The 18,915-nt window shown below is 44.6% G+C and overlaps 1 protein-coding gene across 2 annotated transcripts in view; it reads left to right on the top strand.

Annotated features, from left to right (window-relative positions):
• The window catches only part of arhgap32b (Rho GTPase activating protein 32b), a 63,287-nt gene that overhangs the window by 39,721 nt on the left and 4,651 nt on the right, over window positions 1–18,915 (top strand). For both annotated transcript variants that reach the window (XM_083644827.1, XM_083644828.1), the window contains 8 exons: window positions 2,299–2,443; window positions 3,376–3,458; window positions 4,818–4,925; window positions 12,866–13,011; window positions 13,160–13,361; window positions 14,015–14,154; window positions 14,867–14,941; window positions 17,618–18,499. In XM_083644827.1, the coding sequence (XP_083500953.1) occupies window positions 2,299–2,443; window positions 3,376–3,458; window positions 4,818–4,925; window positions 12,866–13,011; window positions 13,160–13,361; window positions 14,015–14,154; window positions 14,867–14,941; window positions 17,618–18,499 (1,781 nt within the window). The remainder of the gene's footprint in view (window positions 1–2,298; window positions 2,444–3,375; window positions 3,459–4,817; window positions 4,926–12,865; window positions 13,012–13,159; window positions 13,362–14,014; window positions 14,155–14,866; window positions 14,942–17,617; window positions 18,500–18,915) is intronic.

The following is an 18,915-nucleotide window of genomic DNA, read 5'->3' as shown; positions in this document are numbered from 1 at the left end:
AGAACGTCATTCTTGTCAAATCTGACGAGACAGCTCCACTTCATGCATTCACTCAATCAATATAAATGAATCGCATTTACATTCAACAAACTATCATGACATCAGCGTTTGTTAACGAGTTGCTAAAAATACACAATGCCCGCTTGCGCATAACGTTACGGCGGCAATTAATTAAACGATCTGCTAGCTACAACTCACAGCCAGATGCATGGATTTGTCAGACTGAGGGATCTGATAACCGCTAACTTGCGGTAAGCTGACCCACCTCTCAATTATTTCTCTTATCTGTGGAAACCAGTCTGTGTTGTTTCTGTTTCTTTTCCTGCTTTTCATCATCTTCGCCATATGGTACTCCAGGATAGGAGTAGCTTGAGTGGCTAACTTCTTGTATACTATGGCCCCTATCGTTGCATCGGCGCAGTTTCTAGGCCGAGCGGCAGGCGCAGATCAAAGCAGTGGGCGTGGAAAGGCGCACTTGATATCGTCGTGCTGGCGCTAGATGCAGCCCAAAGCATTACAACCACGCCTTTTAGGCGTAAAATTATGCACCGTCATGCTCATTGGATAAGTGCAATAAACGAATCGCACGCTTGCCTTTTTAGCTCCAATTCCAGTGATCCCGCAAAACCAGACGAAAGCCAAACGCTCTGCCCCCCCCCCCCCCCCCTCCCTTCATCCAGCCTGTCTGTCTGCATTATAGGCTATTATTCCATATTATTATGCTTCTCAAACCAATCTAACTGCAGTTTCAATACTGCAAGCATGTAAATACGCTACACTATAGCAAGATCAAAGTGAAAATAATGTTCTATGCATCAGCTAGAAAAATATAGCCTATTAGATTGGTGAAAGTTTGTCCAGAAAGATATCATTTTCTCTCGCCTGCTGCAGGAAGGATGATGCACATAAATATACCCTACATTATGTCAAGTCATTGCATAAATGTGTTTTTATTGTAAAACTAAATGTGAAATAGGGCCAAGTTATTGGACGGACATCACAGTATAGCAGATGCCATTAGAAGCGCGTTCCGAAGCGCGTTCCGCTGTTACTTCTCTAAATCACGTTAACTCGACAAGGGGTATATATATGCCCAGGAGGACATATATGTTTCACATAGGGTGGTGTTTTCATTTCGAGGTTTTATTTGGTCCAATATTGAAATGTTGACAATGGCAGGCTGTGTTACCATTACACATTAATTTAGAACTACCTTTTATATCTATTTTGGCTCATTTGGTGGCTATTTAGTAGCGAAATGAAGAAACACAATGCATGCTGGGAACTCAGAGAGAGAGAGAGAGAAGGGTGACAGAGAAGAAGCAGTGAAGGCAAAGAATAGGCCTGCTTTTGAAAAGCGCAAAGCGCTAAATGTAGGCCAGCTCCCAAGATATGACTAGGCTGGTATTTAGCGCCGACACGCCCACTTTGGGACTGCGCCACGCCCATTCGGCCTAAAGCGCATTTGGCAGCCTAAAGCCTATTGCTATCTTGCCGAAACAGGCGCAAGGCACGTTTTTTTGCGGTTAAGGCCCGTAATAGCGCCGATGGCCTGTGGGAGAATAGAGCCCTATATCCGCACCGCACGCCTGGCACAACAAACACACCGGCTAAAGTGGGCGTAACGTTTCCTGCATGCCTCTACATGACAGCCAATCACCAGCCGTATTAGAGCGCGGCGTGCAAGCATGTCGCATGCTTATAGGCTCAATGACGCTGTTTTGTTTTGGTATCGAAAATTGGTATCGATTGACAAGGGAGGCTTCGATACCCCTTAGTATCGATGTTTCCATTTCGGTGCCAAGTAAGTATCGAAACTCGATACCCAGCCCTAGATATACCAATACTTTAATCTTCTCTCTCTCTTCAGGCATGAGTTATTTTGATACAGTCTATGGATATACCAATACTTTCATCTTCTCTCTCTTCAGGCATGAGTTATTTTCATAGTCTATGGATATACCAATACTTTAATCTTCTCTCTCTTCAGGCATGAGTTATTTTGATACAGTCTATGGATATACCAATACTTTCATCTTCTCTCTCTTCAGGCATGAGTTATTTTCATAGTCTATGGATATACCAATACTTAATCCTCTCTCTCTCTTCAGACATGAGTTATTTTGATACGGTTTATGGATATACCAATCCTTTCATCTTCTCTCTCTTCAGGCATGAGTTATTTTCATAGTCTATGGATATACCAATACTTTAATCTTCTCTCTCTCTTCAGACATGAGTTATTTTCATAGTCTATGGATATACCAATACTTTAATCTTCTCTCTCTCTGTCTTCAGGCATGAGTTTGACTCAGAGCAGATCCCCGACCTGACCAAAGATGTGTACATCCAGGACATCCACTGTGTTAGTTCGCTGTGCAAGCTGTACTTCAGGGAGCTGCCCAACCCGCTGCTCACCTACCAGCTCTATGAGAAATTCTCTGTAAGTAAAGCCTGGGCACGACCACCGACTCCTGCTGCACACTCACACTTTAGCCCTCTCTCTCACACACACATACCCCACTTTCTTACACTAACGTGTGAGTGTAAGACATTCGACTAAGTATGAAGTCACTGTCATTTTGAGGTTGTTTTGAGTTTCAGTGCTTCATAATGCCCCAAGGACATTTGTTAACCCCAAAAGACACTGATTATGCGTTTTTGATGGTATTCTGTCCAAATTCTCCATTTGACTCCTCTTTATCTATAGGTATTCTAAGGCAGTGGTTCTCAACGTGGGCTCCGGAGACCTTGAGGGAGTTCCAGTGGGTCCCCAGAAAATCGATGAATTGTTAAATTTCACCGTTATTTAATTTACAATAGGATAACACCATTAGAGAATGTAGAAGAATGACTAGAGACACTAGAGAAGAATGTTTTGATCATAGTTTCTCTGTTGTCACTCTATGTACAATACAGATAGTCCTAGCATTTTGGACAGAATCATGTCTAACAATGAAAATATTCTAGATTTGGGTCCCAACTTCCAAGTGACAAAATGTCATCAAATGGGGGTCCATGGCTCTAATGTGAACTAAATCAGGGGTCCTTCATATGAAAAGAGTTGAGATTCACTCTTCATGCTGAGTTTCTTCAACCACTAATAGGCATAGACGCCCTTAAAATAATAGCATTGTACTCGACGCACCCTGTCATTAGCAATACAGCAAACTGCTCTCCGTGTGGCTGGGAGTGAAAAACTTCTCCAAGCACAACAGAGCCATCCCTGAAGATGGAGTAAATGTTTGTTGAATATGGGGGGAGAAAGAGACAGAGAGGAGACACTGATAGATCCCACTGTCTGTCCCCCCTCTTTCTCTCTCTTTCTCTCTCTCTCTCTTTCTCTCTCTCTCTCTTCAACTTCTCATCCTGAAGGACGCTGTATCGGCAGCGACAGACGAGGAACGACTCATCAAAATCCATGATGTCATCCAGCAGCTTCCTCCGCCGCATTACAGGTCAGTGTGGAGGCACACTGCCCTCCTTTGGCGGCAACGGGAAATGCCAGCAGATGGTCACACACAAAACTTTATAATATAAAAATGATGTAAAAAGTTTATCATTATCTCTGAAATTTAGATTAATCGTGTATTGATTGTTATCCAAAGACTGAAGCCACATAACATTACATCAGTTGTGTCTGACTCTGATAGTGTTAACTCATTGAGTGCCAGCCACTTTTGGAGAACGGACGCTCCCAGTGCCAGAGTTTCAGAGCGTTTTCAGTGATTTCTCGAGGCCCACAGAATATTGTGTGATATTGCTATGTAAACACCGAACAGGCACAAAGAACGATGAGACTCTCTTCTATCATCTGCAAAAAAAAGTTTATTGATACCATTTTCCGTTCTTTAGTTATGAGCCGGAGAAGATAGGTTGTTTTGAGCAAAAAGACACGTTTCAAATTAGAAGCTGGGTTATTCCGCCTTTTGTGAAATGAAGCATTTCAAGCACATTCACTGAGTCTGAAGCTAATATTTTCTGATGTAGTGACGTGGTGTAGTTGTGTGGTGCCCTGCGTGCCCCCCCCCCCCCCCCCCCCCCCCCCCCCCAGCTGCAAACTCCTCCCCACACTAACACACAGCCTAACACGCACCCAGTCTATTTTCGGAGCGCTCCGTTTTTGTGCGCCGGCTCCCAGCGCGACACGGAAATGCCAAACCGGACTGCAGGGAAAGGTTTGGCCCTTCGGCGTCGGGTGCTGCCTTTCTGGCGGCTAATCGTGTGGAGAAACTATGCAGACAGAGGCAGAGGGGCTCAGTTGTGGGCGCGGATTGACTGCTGTTCGCAGCCAACGTCAGCTGCAGACAGAGCAATCTATATGGCTCTGGCTGCAGCATGAGCGGTTTCTCTTTCATCACGGGGCTTTTTCCTGCTGTTTTCCGGACCTTTCTCTAATCTGGAGAGCACTGTCGCCACCTAATGAGTCCGTAAAATAGGTTATACACCTTCAATAGCTACAATATTTGTACAGGAGATGCCTGAGGCTTTGATCCACGTCCCACCGTCAAAAAACGCAATTGACGAACATACTCGTCCTTGGCACTCTACGTTAGTATCTGAATTGACGAACATACTCGTCCTTGGCACTCAATGAGTTAACGTGAGCAATCTGATGATGGTTAATTGGTTTTTCTGTCCTTTGCGAGTGACTACCTACCTAATGCTAATTTTGAAGTGAAAATTCTGATTGTAATTTTAGCGGTTAGTTAAATATCTATGGTCTGGAGAAGCAGCAGCTCCATCAATGATTAGTCTGCAGATCACTACTGGAAGCCACTAAAAGCTGAATGAATTAATGAATATTTGATTCCTAGGACTCTGGAGTTCCTCATGAGACATCTCTCCCATTTGGCTACATTCAGCTACATCACCAACATGCACAGCAAGAACCTGGCCATTGTCTGGGCTCCCAACCTGCTGAGGTAAGATAATATCCTCTTACTAGGGATGCACTGTATTGGCAGAGCTGAAGTACTCAAGACCGATTTTTGACTGTATTGGTCTCGTCTTGGACTTGGCGTCAATATGACTCCGACTCGACTCGGTCTCGGAAGTGAATATCACTCTGACTTTTTTCAGCTTTTAACCAATATATATGACTTTGGGGGTGATGTGTGAAGAATTCTGGTCAGAATTTCCACATTTGACACCAAACTGTTGCCATTTTACCATTTGTATCATTTTTCAGCAGCATAACTGGCATAAGCGCCCTCTAAGGGTCGAACACTGCTTTTTTTTTTTCTCAAATGAATGGGAGATTTGGTACAACCTGACGTCAGGTTGTCCCCAAAGACTATGGGATTTCAAGATAATTACTCCCTGTTAGGGTTTGAAGAAGTGTTTTTCATATTTGCTTAATCATGTTTTATCTGTTGGCTGTTTTCTGCCACTCTGCTGACTGAACGGTTTACTGCACTGTGACCTATATATTTTACAACTTGTGCAGGAATGGAACAGTCATGTGTGTGTCTCTGTCAAAATGAGATGACCTATGTAAAAAGGATGTTCACTTGTGTTTGCTGTGCTTTAAAATGAGGAAGTCTTCATCTAAAGTTGCAGAATAACAGCTTGCGCAGTCAGCGTTCAGTCCAACCGTTGTTGATGTGTGTTGAAATTATGCATACGTGTACTATCTGATAAACAGGAACTGGGAGGATCATTTCTTCATGTTGCTTCATGTGTAAACCACGAGTTATAGTAAATAAAAGACTGAGCACGGAGCATGGAGAGCAGAAGTGTCTTGGAGTCGTGCAGAGAGCCGCTCGACACTGTCTCCTTGCTTGCAAGTAAAACTGAGAACTCGAGTCTGTCTATCTGTGGTCTGAGTGGGTTAAAGATCTTGGTGAAAGAACCTGGGGAAGCTTGTCTTACAACCAAGCGCTTCATCTGGTAAAAATATCCCCAACATATTGGTCCTTCGAGCCGGATCCCAACATCGTTGACCAGGAGAGAGGGAGGGACGACGCACCGAAGTCTGTCGACAGCCGGGGTCCATAGCCGATCCTGAAAAAGTCCTGGGACGTGAATTCGTGGCCAGGCCGGTGAATTAGACCTGTCCAACCTTCTTCTCTTCAGGAACGATTGACGGGAATCCAGATCTAACCACAGACCAAAGATACACGGTAAATATAAGGTTTCTCCACCTAAAGGAGGTTTGTGAAAGAAAACTATAGTTCTCCCAGGAGAGGAGGTTAAAATAAGAGAAGTGAAAGTACTTGTGGTGAATGAAGTGACTGTGTGATACTTGTTGCCAAGTGTGAACCAACGCGCAGAGCGGAAACCTAAGCGGTGATAACAGAAACTCTGCGGTCGATTGGAGCGCACTAAGTGGTGAATTAGGAACTTAGGTTCTGAAAAACAAGTAGTCTAGTAAGAACACATTGAGTAAAAGCAATTATGGGAAGTGGGCAAGGGAAATCTGAAATGCCTGGCGATGTAAAGTTCATGGCTATGTTTAGCCCTGGCAGTACGATCTATTGCAAAAAATGGTGGGACAAATACAAGTTTGAAGGAAAGTTAGGAAAAGAGCAATGTGATGACTTAATGGCTACACTGGTGGCCACAGCAGCATGCAAGAAGGGAAAAGCAAGAGCAAAGTTAGGAGCCCAGATAAAATGTGCAGCCATCTGGGTTGAACAGGCAGACAAAAGAGAAGTGGAGAAAGAGAAAAAAAAGATACGTAGTACAGTGGCTGCATCAGTTTCGATTGGTGCAGATGAGGAGACAAACTCATCCCCTTACGAGGCGATGAGAATAATAATGGAGAAAGCAAGGGAAGATGAGCAGAAAGTGAGAGAAGAGGAAGAAGAGAAAAGGAGACAGAGAGACATCAGAGTAGCAAAAGAAGCTGCGGTCGGCAGATATGGGTTTCACATCCTTGTACAACAACAGGAACCCACAGAACCTATCCCGATTGAGGTCTTGAGAGACATGCAGCAAAACGCACCTGAAAGAGAAAGAGTGAAATGGTTAGCAGACAAAGCACAACTAGATGAAGATGGCCTCTACAGAATACAAGACAAATGGGTTTTGCCTATGAGCCTCTATCAGACTGCGGCTATTTTGACACATGGTCCTTGCCACGTGTCAACAGGGGGCATGGTAGAGACCATAGGCAAACACTTCTACACATATAACTACACAAAATTTTCAAAACAATTTTGTAGATCATGTATGATATGTTGTAGACATAATTCACAGGGAAATGAGAGACCTGCGAGAGGAAAGTTCCCTGCAGCATCATTTCCGTGGCAATATTTACATATGGATTTTATTCAACTAAATCCATGCCAAGGATATAAGTATTGTTTAGTCCTGATATGTCCTTTCTCTAAATGGGTTGAAATAATCCCAGCCAAGAATGCTGACGCCATTACAGTAGCGAAAGCTATCTGCAAAGTTATAATACCAAACCATGGAATCCCAGAGAAAATATACAGCGACAATGGGACACATTTTGTGAATGAGATAGTTTCACAGATGTCAAAACATTTAGACATCCAACTGAAACACCATTGTGCTTACCACCCCCAGAGCGCCGGATTGGTCGAGAGGACTAACGGTACAATAAAGCTAAGACTTAGGAAAGCCATGGAACAGACAGGAAGACCATGGGTAGACTGTATTTCCTTAGTGGAAATGTACATGAGAATCACACCCACACAACAGGGCTTGTCACCGTTTGAAATCGTAAAAGGAAGACAGTTTAGACTGCCTATAGTAGATGACGTCAGAGAAACAGATGAGGCGGAGTCTGAGAACACATTGGCAGACTGGATGTGCAAACTCTTTAAAAACACTGTAGTGGCTCGTGCAAATAAATTGCCAGAGATTTCTTCTGCCCTACAGGACACTGGTGTGGACCCAGGTGACGAAGTCCTCATCAAAGAGATCAAGCGAAAGAGCTGGTTCAGTCCACGTTGGATCGGCCCCTACAAAGTCCTGCTGACCACTCCGACTGCCCTGAAGATCGCTGAAAGAGACACGTGGATTCATCAGACACATTGCAAAAAGGTGATACCTTTCCAGACAACCGACGGTTAGTGGCAGGAAGTCCGACTACAAAGGGTGGCCTTCTAGTGAAGTGCTAGTCTCAATTCGGTGAAGAAAACAGCTGAGCCACTAGCACTTAGATGTTTGGAAGGGCACTGATTGGACTGTTCGCAGTCGCAGTAACACTGATGATTATCAGACTGACAAGTGACAGTCCACTACCGGACAGAGACAAGAGGTGGACATACCGACAAGACCCGTGGAGCCCAGAAGAAGAAGATAACGCACAACCAAGATTTAGAAATAAGTGGTACGCTTATGTGCATAAATTAGCAAAGAGCTTTGATAAAAATGATTGCTATGTGTGTTCAAAAATGCCTCTCTCATCTGACCAGGTTACTCTCTATGGGAGAGCTATGAGCAAGGCGCAGGCTAAGTGTTTTGCCAGCATGGCAGGGGTAGGTTACCAATCCTACCGCATCATAGTCAATGACACAGACCCCTATAGCACAGGCTTAAAGAAGGGAGTATGTGATTTAGAGTTTTGGGTAAACTTTAACCTGACCATTCGTCCCCAAAAAGGAAGAATGCGCCCCCAGAGAGTGATTATGGAAGGGAAAGTAGGTAGACACGCTATGTGTTACCAGCAGACAATTGGGTCTATTCCCGTGGGAAACCTTTCCTTTTCAGACTGTGTGGATAACCGTGCCCTTACGCAAGGGGAAGGCGCCCCAGTACAGTCTGATGCGGCATCAAACGGCACATTTTGGGTGATGGGGGGCTGGTGGCTGTGTGGAGCTAATGCATATCCTGTGTTACCTGCAAATTGGACAGGGATGTGCACACCCATTTTTGTATCAGACCACACCTTCTTCCTGGGGACCGAGAGCAAAACTGGAACCCCGACTGGTCTGCGCAGGAAGAGGGAGGTGCCCCAGTTCAAACCACATGATTCGATCTATGGGACAGATGTTCCAGCTGAATTTAAGCATTGGAATCAGGGTACCAAAGTCATGCTAGCTCTGTTCCCTTGGGTAGGAGTGGCCAAGAACATGTTAAGACTCGAGACTGTTGATTACCGCCTGGGCGTGTTTATGAATGCGTCCATAATAATTGAAAATGCCCAGAATCGTGAAATTAGCGCACTACGCACTATGGTGATGCAAAACCGAATGGCCTTAGACTTGCTCACAGCTGCTTCAGGAGGGACCTGTGTGCTATTGAATACAACTTGTTGTACATACATTACTGATGAAGTACATTCCCCGAATATGACTGCTGCGATGGACCGACTGCTGGCTCTGCAGAAAGCCATGACCGCAGACCATGCTGGTACTACCTATGACTGGTTCAGCTGGTTGTGGTCGGGCAGCTGGGTCCAGAGGCTGATCAGAGGAGGAATCATTGTCCTGTGTGTAATTATCGTGATGTGCATATTTATGGCTTGTTGCATTTCAGGTGTTAAAGTTTTGACAACCCGGCTGGTGTCAAATGCATTTGTACAATATGTCATGTTGCAGCAAGTGGAAGCAGTACAAGAAGATTACACACGTCCCAACGATCAAACCAAACTGTAAAGCCAAGTACTTATGTTTTATAAATGACGATGAGGTTAGAAAATGTGAATAACAAGTTAACCTGCATCTGAATATGAGAGAAACAAATGTATAAGGTAAAAATGAAAAAAAAGTAGGGATTGTTAGGGTTTGAAGAAGTGTTTTTCATATTTGCTTAATCATGTTTTATCTGTTGGCTGTTTTCTGCCACTCTGCTGACTGAACGGTTTACTGCACTGTGACCTATATATTTTACAACTTGTGCAGGAATGGAACAGTCATGTGTGTGTCTCTGTCAAAATGAGATGACCTATGTAAAAAGGATGTTCACTTGTGTTTGCTGTGCTTTAAAATGAGGAAGTCTTCATCTAAAGTTGCAGAATAACAGCTTGCGCAGTCAGCGTTCAGTCCAACCGTTGTTGATGTGTGTTGAAATTATGCATACGTGTACTATCTGATAAACAGGAACTGGGAGGATCATTTCTTCATGTTGCTTCATGTGTAAACCACGAGTTATAGTAAATAAAAGACTGAGCACGGAGCATGGAGAGCAGAAGTGTCTTGGAGTCGTGCAGAGAGCCGCTCGACACTGTCTCCTTGCTTGCAAGTAAAACTGAGAACTCGAGTCTGTCTATCTGTGGTCTGAGTGGGTTAAAGATCTTGGTGAAAGAACCTGGGGAAGCTTGTCTTACAACCAAGCGCTTCATCTGGTAAAAATATCCCCAACACTCCCCTACCCCCCCTGTACCCTTTCGGCTCCTCAGAACTCCAAGCCTATTCTTATTGAAGTTTGCTCTTAAAATACTGAACCAAACGTCGTCAAAGTTGGCACATGTCTTAATTATAGTTAGTTTCCCGCTGAATGTGTCACTACTTTATTAATATCTTACCTGGATAAGCTCGAATGATGATGTTTATATTATCAGTCCGAGTTGGAAGCACTGTCTCAAGCCCAGGCAGGTGGGAGCGGGCAGGAGAGAGTCGTACTGTAACCTCATGGACGAGCCTCAAGCTCCGGGGGCGCGCGGCCGCAGCTGGGCTCTCTGTGCTCTGAGAGCAGAGAGAGCAGTCTGATATTTCCGCAAACAAATAGCGTCGCAGTTTAGCGCACATGTAAAATATAACGCTATACTACGACGTGACAACGTGACAAAGCTGGTCTAAACACATCGGCTACTATAATAACGTCACTGTGTACAAGCAACGCCAACTTTTCACGAAATGTCAGCAGAGCAGAGCGACTGGGGACTGGGGGGGGGGGGGGGTTGACTCGCTGTGTGTGTGTTTTGCTATGCGGAATGGATTTGATCAGGCAAGTAGCTCCTGTGCTCTTAAAATACTGAACACCACGTTGTCATATTTGACATATGTCTTTATTGTAGACAGTTTATCGCTGAATGTGTCATTACATTATAAATATCTTACCTGAATAAGCTCAAATGCTGTTAGAGGAGTATCACACCGAGTCTGGAGCCCTTTCTACCGGCCACGCAGCAGCTCGTAGGCACCCTGCCTTTTAGAGCGCGAGCACGAGCTGCTGTGTGCTCAGGCAGCGGGGACGCGCGGGCGGACCTCTTCACATGGAGGTCTGACACTGCCCGGCTGCGCTGCAGTAACTTTTAACAAGAATCACGAAAAGCCCCAAAACGCAAATTAAAAACGGATTTCATTGCGCGGTTTATCTCTAGTTAGACGAGGGAATTACGTGGAGAAATCTCGCATTGTGTTACCCCAGAGCGAGAGGTTTGTCCTATTGTGGGTGTGCTGCTGTTAACGAGCCCATGTCACTTTGCTCTCGTAACGTAATTTGACACCCTGCCATAGAGATACATGCAGAAAAATAATTAAATTTCTAGTTCGCCACTGAATTACCAAATTGATATAACTTTCAACCATTTTCAGATTTTCTGTTTCCATACAGACCAACAGCGTTGGCTAGTTGTTGATATTTATAAAGATATTGCCCCTATCAAATAAATTATTTTTGAGGCAGTAGGCAAACTGTAAAGGCGTCGATTTCCGAAAAAGAATCTTGACTTTAACACAGCCAAAGAGTCCAGTATAGACAAGAGCATATGTCATTTCTTGGTTTTTTCCATAGGTATTTTCAAATCACTGTTCTGATACATATCTAGGGGGTTAGTCCCCCTTTAAGGCATGAATACTGCAAACAAGCTGTACTTTGTACACATCCAAAAACAATACAAGAAACAAGACAACATGACAGTGATAAAGCAAGATCCCTGATTACAATGTATCCAACACCACAAAGGAATATTATAGGTGTCAGATCAATATAAATTAAATTCAGTCAATACAATCTAAGTGCATATTAGACTTGTTCAAAGGTTCAAATCAAAAGGTCAAGGTGCAGACTTAGTCTATATAAACTGACTAAACTGACTAATATGCTATTTTAGTGAATAAATACAATGGTAGCCTTGGATAGCACATTGCTATGGTATGGTATTGGTCTCGAAATGGACTTGTAGCATTGCGGTCTCGGTCTCGACCCGCTCAACTCCCCCCCGGTCTTGGTCTCGACTCGGACTCGATTCACCAATAACTCCATCTGGACTTCGATGCCGATACCAATATATGCACGCATTTCCCCCCCACCTAATTTCAGAGATCATCAAGTCTCTCTAATGGAATTACCATATTATTATGCCTCCTCTTATTGTGATGGCCCACTGGCGGATATAAATACAATGCTTTTCCAAATGTACACAGTGCATTCACTGGGCAAAATAATAAAACTACTTCAACTTACCGTAGGTTATGTAAAACATGCCTCTTTTTTTGTTATGCAAGAATTTGGGCATGATTAAAGCATCATTTTACGAGACGACAGACATGTTGGTTTTGGGCCGATGTTGATATTTAATTTTAAAGTTTTTATCGGCCGATACCGATGATGTGCCAATATTGTCGTGCATCCTTAATAGCCCACTCCATAAAATGTCTGTTTATACGGACATAGTAGTAGATCTTTCCATTTAGTTTGCACAAGCATTGTAGTCTTGCATAGATTTTTTTATTATCTTATTTTTCATTATAGTGTACATTTACATCCAACAGTTCTCTGAATTAGATTTTAAGTTTTCCATAACTGTCTTTAATAAATTCAAGAACAACTTGCCAAAAACAGAAGAGCCACAATATTGGACACTGATCAAGTGAAGGTCAAATGGAGCTAATCTGGAGCCAAAAATAATGGATTTTAGAAAGATCTGTAACTCTAAATATAACCAAATAACTTAAACAAATTCAAGTGGTAGATTCTAATCAAAGTTAAACCTTTGCCCTCTCAGGTCCAAACAGATTGAGTCGGCGTGCTTCAGTGGCACGGCAGCCTTCATGGAAGTGCGCATCCAGTCGGTGGTGGTGGAGTTCATTCTGAACCACGTGGATGTACTTTTCAGCACCAAACTCAGCTCACTCATACGAGAGGGAGCAGGTATACGCTTCACATCATTTTCTTTTCTAGTAAAGATTTCACTTTTTTCATTCATAACAGAAAGCTTTCTTCTACATTGTCATCTTGCTAGCCACTGCTCCTTCCAACCATTTTAATCGTTATGCTGTACCTCCGTCTACATCACCAGGTCACAACTCACTGTCGCGGCCTAAGTCCCTGCTGGTTTCCTCCCCCTCCACAAAGCTGCTGAGTCTGGAGGAGGCCCAGGCCAGGACTCAGGCTCAGATCAACTCGCCCGTCACTGAAGACAGCAAGTACATAGAGGTGGGCGAAGGTCCCGCCGCCCTGCAGGGCAAGTTCCACACCGTCATCGAGTTCCCCACCGAGAGGTTGGTCACTCCTCTTCCTGTCATGTCATTTGATGACATTATTGGCTTTAATCTGGCTCCAACTGCGTACTGCAGAAGTGGAGGGATCCCAAGTCTATTTGTGGTGTGGCCTCTCTCACTTCTAAGACTGCAAATGTTGCATTGTGATTAGTCGTCGACCGATTTGGGTTTTACAATGGCTGATGCCAGTATTTAGTGAGCAGGGCAGTTTTAAATAAATGGATAAATCAACTACGGTAAATAATATGTCATCAAAAAACTAAACTGTAAAAAATACTTTTATGAGTAAAATAAATAAGTTTTAGTGCACTTAACAGCAACATTTTCCAGCAGATAACAGCATCGCTGCTAGTGCCTGTTCGGTGCCTGTTCGGGGGTAGGGCAACTGGGGGAATAGCGTGATGCTCCCTTGCGCTACGTCCTGCCAGTGAAACTCCTCACTGTCAGGTGAAGAAGCAGCTAGCGACTGCACATGTATCGAAGGAAGCATGTGCTAGTCTACAACAATCCCTAGATCGACAGAGGGGGTGAAGCAACGACCGGAACAGCAGGGGGAATTGTCCAAGTACAATTACTAATTACAAGTACCACCCCCCCCCCCCCCCCCCCATCCCTACCCTACCTGCTTGTCCACTTCTACTCTTCAAACACAGGAAAAGACCTCCCATTAAATCCAAGAAGTCTCCTGTGGGTAGTTGGCGCTCCTTCTTCAACCTGGGCAAGTCTTCCGCCGTGTCCAAACGCAAGCTGCACCGCAACCCCAGCGAGCCCAAGGAGCTCATGGCTCTAGCTGGTAAGTCCTCCATCAACAACTGAAAGGAATACAGTTTTCTGCTGGGCACGCTACCCGTCATCTTGTGACATGCCAGTTAAAGCAGCTACGAGCAAGATTTTCGATTGTTATTAAACAGTCTAAATTTAATATCGATGCATCACATCTTACCTCTAATAGTAGACGAGACCAACGCCGAGTAGTCTCGCTTGAACCCCGAGTGAATCGGCCAGTGTTGTCTTGACGATTAGTCTGTCTGCGGCTGGGGCAGATCAGGAAGTGAAATGAAATGGTTTGCGGCAGCCATTTCGGCCATAACCACAAAATAACAAAATTACTTCCAAACAAACTGTTAGAATATAACGAGAGATGTTCGCGAGAGTAGCAAGCCCCTGCATGGCGTTCTCCGTGTTTATGGTCTGTTGCTAGGCAGAGCGAATCGGTTGAAGGCAGGCAGCTGTAGTAAACCGTTTCGTTTCACTTCCGGGTTTATCCGGCCCGCCGGTAGACGGACACAGACTCTATAATCATCAAGAGAGCAATCTCCGATTCACACGGCTTTGGTCTCAGCTACTATTATAGGTAAGATGTGATCGATGTGATGCATCAATATTATAATTATACTGTTTAATAACAATCGAAAATCTTGCTCGTAGCTGCTTTAAGTTGACTGGATACCTTATTTGACAAATCATCAGACTAAATGCAAATGCTTTTTGTTGTCATGTTCCAGGAGGCAGAGCAGACACGGGAACATTAAGATCAGCCAAGAGTGAAGAGTCACTAACCTCTCTACACAATGTTGAAGGTAATGTTTTGTATTTTGTGCAATTTTTACAACACACCTATTATTATTCAAATTTGTTTATTGGGTTTTTCATTTCAAACATACTACATATACAGAGACATAAGGAAAAGCAAGGCATGAAGCACTAAAATAAGACAAAACATAATAATAATAATACAAGAGACACAGACACCCAAGACTCAAAATAATAATAATAATAATAATAAAATACGGTAAATAAATACTACAAACAATTACAATACAATTTGCAGGGGATATGCTAAGTGCTGAGGATATGTTCTCCGGCAATCACTTGTGGCAAAAGCCAACACTTGAATCTCTGAATCTCAATTAGGCAGTATTGGGAGGAGAGAGGTATTTTTGATCAAAGTAATCCAGAAATGGACCCCACACTCTAAGATATTTCTGAGTCGAACCACGTATAGTGTATTTCAGTTTCTCCAATTTGAGATGTGCCATAACATCTCTGACCCAACATGCGTGAGATGGAGGGGCAGCTGATTTCCAGCTCATTAACACCTTGATTGCCAGCGACGAGTGTACTCGTCAAACACAATCCAGCTGTTAACTGCCAGCGACGAGTGTACTCGTCAAAAAAATCGTTTTTTTTTTTTTTGACGGTGGGGCGTTGATCAATCCCTTTTACGTCTCCTATACAATTATTGGAGGTATTGAATGTGTATAATCTATTTTACCGACCCACTAAGTGTTGACAGTGCTCCCCCAGACGAGCGAAATCAAAGAAAAAGGGAGCAAGCCATTCAAGGAAATGGCGAGGCGATTTTACAGTATTACATTCTCATGAAAATGGTTGGGGGAAAACGCTCTCGTTTTCGCGCTGATTGCTGGCGATGCGGGATTGCAAATTTACATAATACATTACAGGTGGAACACACTTTGAAACACGCAGCATAAATATGACCAGAATCGCAAAAGCTTCTCTCAACCAAAACTCCCAAGAAGCGAGCGAGTCCATGCCGACTTCCTCAAACAGCAGCCTGCAGGCAGGCACAGGACAGCAGCAAAAGCACTGAGACTGTGACGGCCGCTGCAGCCAAGAAGAGGGAGGAGTTGAAGCAACTCTGCCTCTCGCTCTCTCCCTCTCTCTCTCTCGCTCTCTCTCGCTCTCTCTCTCTCCCTCCCTCCCTCTCTCTCTCTCTCTCTCTCTCTCCCTCTCCCCCTCTCACTAGGATTAAACCTAGTGCGTCTCCCTCCCGAGAGGGAGGGAGAGAGAGAGAGAGGGAGGGAGAGCGAGAGGGAGGGAGAGAGAGAGAGAGAGAGAGAGGGAGGGAGAGCGAGGGGAAGGGAGAGAGAGAGAGAGCGAGAGGGGGAGAGAGAGAGAGAGAGAGAGAGAGCCAAAAATGAATGGTTAAAGTGACAGTTCTATCGAATTTCACAAAAAGCCGTTTATCTCTGAATATTTTTTCTGATGCTAAAACCATGCTGTATTCAACTGCTAATGCTTACATAACTACTAACTCTACAAACTAACTCTTTTAGACAGAGAAAGTACACATTCTATTAGTACTTTTGAGATATTGTATGTTCACAAACTCCAAGCAGAAAATAATCCTCGGCGCTTGTAAAATGAGCCACAATCCTCAAAAAACGGCTTGGCAGAAGCTACCTACAGCAAGAAAAAAACGGCTGGCAGTCAATGTGTTAAAATTGATCGTCGGGCCAGACGCGATGAGAAAGCTAAAGCCTCAGCTTGAGCACCAGCGACTGTAACTCCATCAGGTGCTACTCAAAAAATGGCAATGGCAGGGTCTGGATCAATGTCCTTCCCGCAGATGTAGGAAAATGTTTCAAAGATGGAGGACCAAAAAGGGACCAGAGACAAGCACGACCAGAACATGTGATATAGAGTGGCTGGGGCCTGTTTACACCTAGAACATGTCGGGTCCAAGCTGGGGTACATCCTGGCAAGCCTACTTTTTGATAAAGGAAGTCTGTGTAACAATTTGAATTGCAATAATCCATGTCGGATGCAAATAGATGTTGAGTGAATCATCCCTATCGCTGACTGCCAGGTAAAATCTGAGATTTCATTTGTAAAATCTGAGATTTCATTTGTGAAATCTTGCTCCCATAACTCCTTCAGATGATCAAGGGTGGGCGAAGCTACCATTTAAATCATACTATATAATCTGGATATAAGGCCTCTGCCTAGTGGATCGAAAAGTATACACTCGTCTATCCAGCTATCAGGTGGAGAAGATGGGAAGCAGGGAGAGTGTTTTTTGACGAAGCTACGGACCTGTAGATATTTAAAAAGATGTGTTTCTGGAATGTCATAATCCCTCTTTAACCTCTGGAAGGAAACAAAGATGCCATCTTTAAATAAATCTTTGACACAAGTTAACCCTTTCCTCGACCAAGCCTTGTAAGTTGTATCCCAGAGAGGCAGGGAAGGCAGGGCCTGTTTCTGTTTAAAATGAATCCTAAACTGTGACCAAATCTTCAGTGAGCCAGTCACAATCGGGGCAGGGGAGCACACGGTAATGCTGAAAGGGACACGGCACTCTTTCCTTCTAGCTGAACCCACGCTGGCTTGTTCTCTTCATGAGGACTAGAAACCCAGTAGGATTACAACACAGCTACTCATGTGACCTACTCATATGCACAGTGTCCCAAGGGATTTGTTTGTGATAATATTGAGCTTCACCCCTGCAGGTGAGTCGAAGGTGTACCGTCCTCGGCGGCCGCGCTCCAGCAGCGACGCCCTGTCAGCCTCCTTCAACGGCGAGCTGCTGGACAGCCGGCAGCACTGCAACTCCTACGATAACCTGGACGCCACGGAGGACAGCGACGGAGATGACGGGCCCATCTGTGTGCCCGCCCTGATCTCCCCACCCCGCTCGGCCGGCGAAGACGTGGACCTCAGCCCGCCAGACATCGGGATGGCCTCCCTGGACTTCGACCCCATGTCTTTCCAGTGCACCTCCTACTCCTTCCCCCTGGATGACTCACCGGCGGGGGCTGAGGTCTCCACCTTGAAGAGGAGCTCTGGCAGTGTTGTTGGCAAGGCCAGTGGCTCTGAGCTCATCTCTCCCTCCTTCCCGGGCAAACTGCCCTGCCCCTTGTTGTCCGCAGACCTCAGCCCAGCTGCTGGAGAGAAGGTGGAAAGAGAGAGCAAGAGGCTGACCACCTCCTATTCATACTCTGATAAACCCACGCAGGCTGTGTCACCTATTACATGTGGGAAGTCCACCAGTTTGGCTCCACTGGCCACTTTTTGCACAGAGATGCCTGACAGGAACACAGCAGGGCAGGTTTTGCCTCCCCATGGTTTAGCCCGGGACTCTCCTCCCCTGATGGGACATCATGGTTTACCGCGGGACTCTCCTCCCCTGATGAGACGACATGGTTTACCCCGGGACTCTCCTCCCCTGATGGGCAGTGTGCTGCTCAGGGCAGCCGAGCCATCGCTGAGCGAAGCCTTCCAAATGGAGCTGCACTGTAAGCTTGCTGCCTTTGACAGCGTGGATAGTCGAGAGCAGAGGGGAGAAGATGGCATACAGCAAACACCTGCAGCCAGCAACCAAGAGCGCCAAGGTAGGTGCAGCAATGACAGTCTGTTAATTAATACATTTGTTTTTAACGTGTTTCTCTCTTGTGATCATGTTGTTTTATGATACTTCCTGAAAGACTCAGAGCAGTCGCACGTAAAATGGCATAGCTGTGGCCGAACACAATTCTGCTCACTCACTCACTCATTCACACACACACACTCACAGACGCTTCTTATTATAGGATTGTGATAGATTGTTTTTTTTTTATTAACTGATAGTAAATAGGCTATGTCTCATTATCATACAATTTAATTAAAATTACAGTGATGAATAATAGATTATTTTTACAACCCTGTTTGTCAAAAATGCCACAAGAAAGTCGAATGCAACCTCTGATCTAGACACAGGGACTTTTTGTTTAAATATGCCATTAAAACAGATGCCTATTTTCTTTCTTAG

The sequence above is a fragment of the Poromitra crassiceps genome, assembly GCF_964638095.1.
Source record: "Poromitra crassiceps genome assembly, chromosome: 1".
In the NCBI taxonomy this organism is placed as follows: domain Eukaryota; kingdom Metazoa; phylum Chordata; class Actinopteri; order Beryciformes; family Melamphaidae; genus Poromitra; species Poromitra crassiceps.
This window is presented reverse-complemented; position numbering and strand designations above follow the sequence as displayed.